This window comes from Gavialis gangeticus, unplaced genomic scaffold, assembly GCF_001723915.1.
Source record: "Gavialis gangeticus isolate Ggan-Ray unplaced genomic scaffold, GavGan_comp1, whole genome shotgun sequence".
Classification (NCBI taxonomy): Eukaryota; Metazoa; Chordata; order Crocodylia; family Gavialidae; genus Gavialis; species Gavialis gangeticus.
This window is the reverse complement of record NW_017729029.1, coordinates 20,370,258-20,371,064: the sequence shown is the minus strand read 5'-3', so window position 1 is coordinate 20,371,064 and position 807 is coordinate 20,370,258. Positions and strand designations below refer to the sequence as shown.

General features: G+C 65.6%; 1 protein-coding gene across 1 annotated transcript in view; it reads left to right on the top strand.

The window, feature by feature from the left end:
* Positions 1 to 807, top strand: part of DIAPH2 (diaphanous related formin 2) — an 899,992-nt gene that overhangs the window by 138,907 nt on the left and 760,278 nt on the right. The window contains exon 18 of the mRNA XM_019521025.1: positions 652 to 807. This exon is cut by the window's right edge and continues 185 nt beyond it. Coding sequence (XP_019376570.1) covers positions 652 to 807 — 156 coding nt within the window. The remainder of the gene's footprint in view (positions 1 to 651) is intronic.

The window sequence follows — 807 nt, the reverse complement described above, 5'->3', positions numbered from 1 at the left end:
GAGCCTGGCCGGAGCTGCAGGGGCTCAGCTGCACTTTCCCCCTGCTTGTGCTGGTCAGTCCTGAGCAGCACACGGCTCCACTGCTGCTTCTGCTGGCCGGTGCTGACCCAGCCAGGCTCCTCCCATCCCCAGCAGCACGTGGGAAGCTGGCTTCAGCCTCATGTTGCTGTGGATGGGACTGGCCCGGCCAGTTCTGCACTGACCAGCAGAAGCGAAGGCGGAGCCATGTGCTGCTCAGGACTGACTGGCACAGGCAGCGGGAAAGTGCAGCTGAGCCCCTGCAGCTCCGGCTGGGCTCGTCCCGTCCCGTCCCAACTGGCACACAGCTCCGCTGCCGCTTCTGCTGGCTGGTGCAGACCCGGCCAGGCTCTTTCTGTCCCCATCAGCATGTGAGGAGGTGACTTCAGCTGCATGCCACCTTTCCTGGCTGGTGCAGATCCGGCCGGGTCCGTCCCATCCAGAACAGCATGGGGCTGAAGCCAGTTTCCCACTTGCTGGTGGGGACGCGGTGAGCCCAGCTGGGTCTGCACTGGCCAGCAGAAGCAGGGCAGAGCTGTGCGCCACTCGGGGCTGACCAGCGCAGGAAGGGGGAAAATGGAGCTAAGGCCCTGCTGCGCTGGCTGTGCTCATACTGTCCTGAGCAGCACACAGTTCCGCCGCCACCTCTCCTTCCTGGTGCTGACTGGGCCAGAGCTGCGACCCAGCTGCTGCTTCCCTTCCCCAGTGCCGGCCCTGCACGGCCCAAGCGGCACAGCATGGGGAAGGCTTGCCCAGCAGCCACTTTCCTGGGCTTACCTGCAGGGCAGG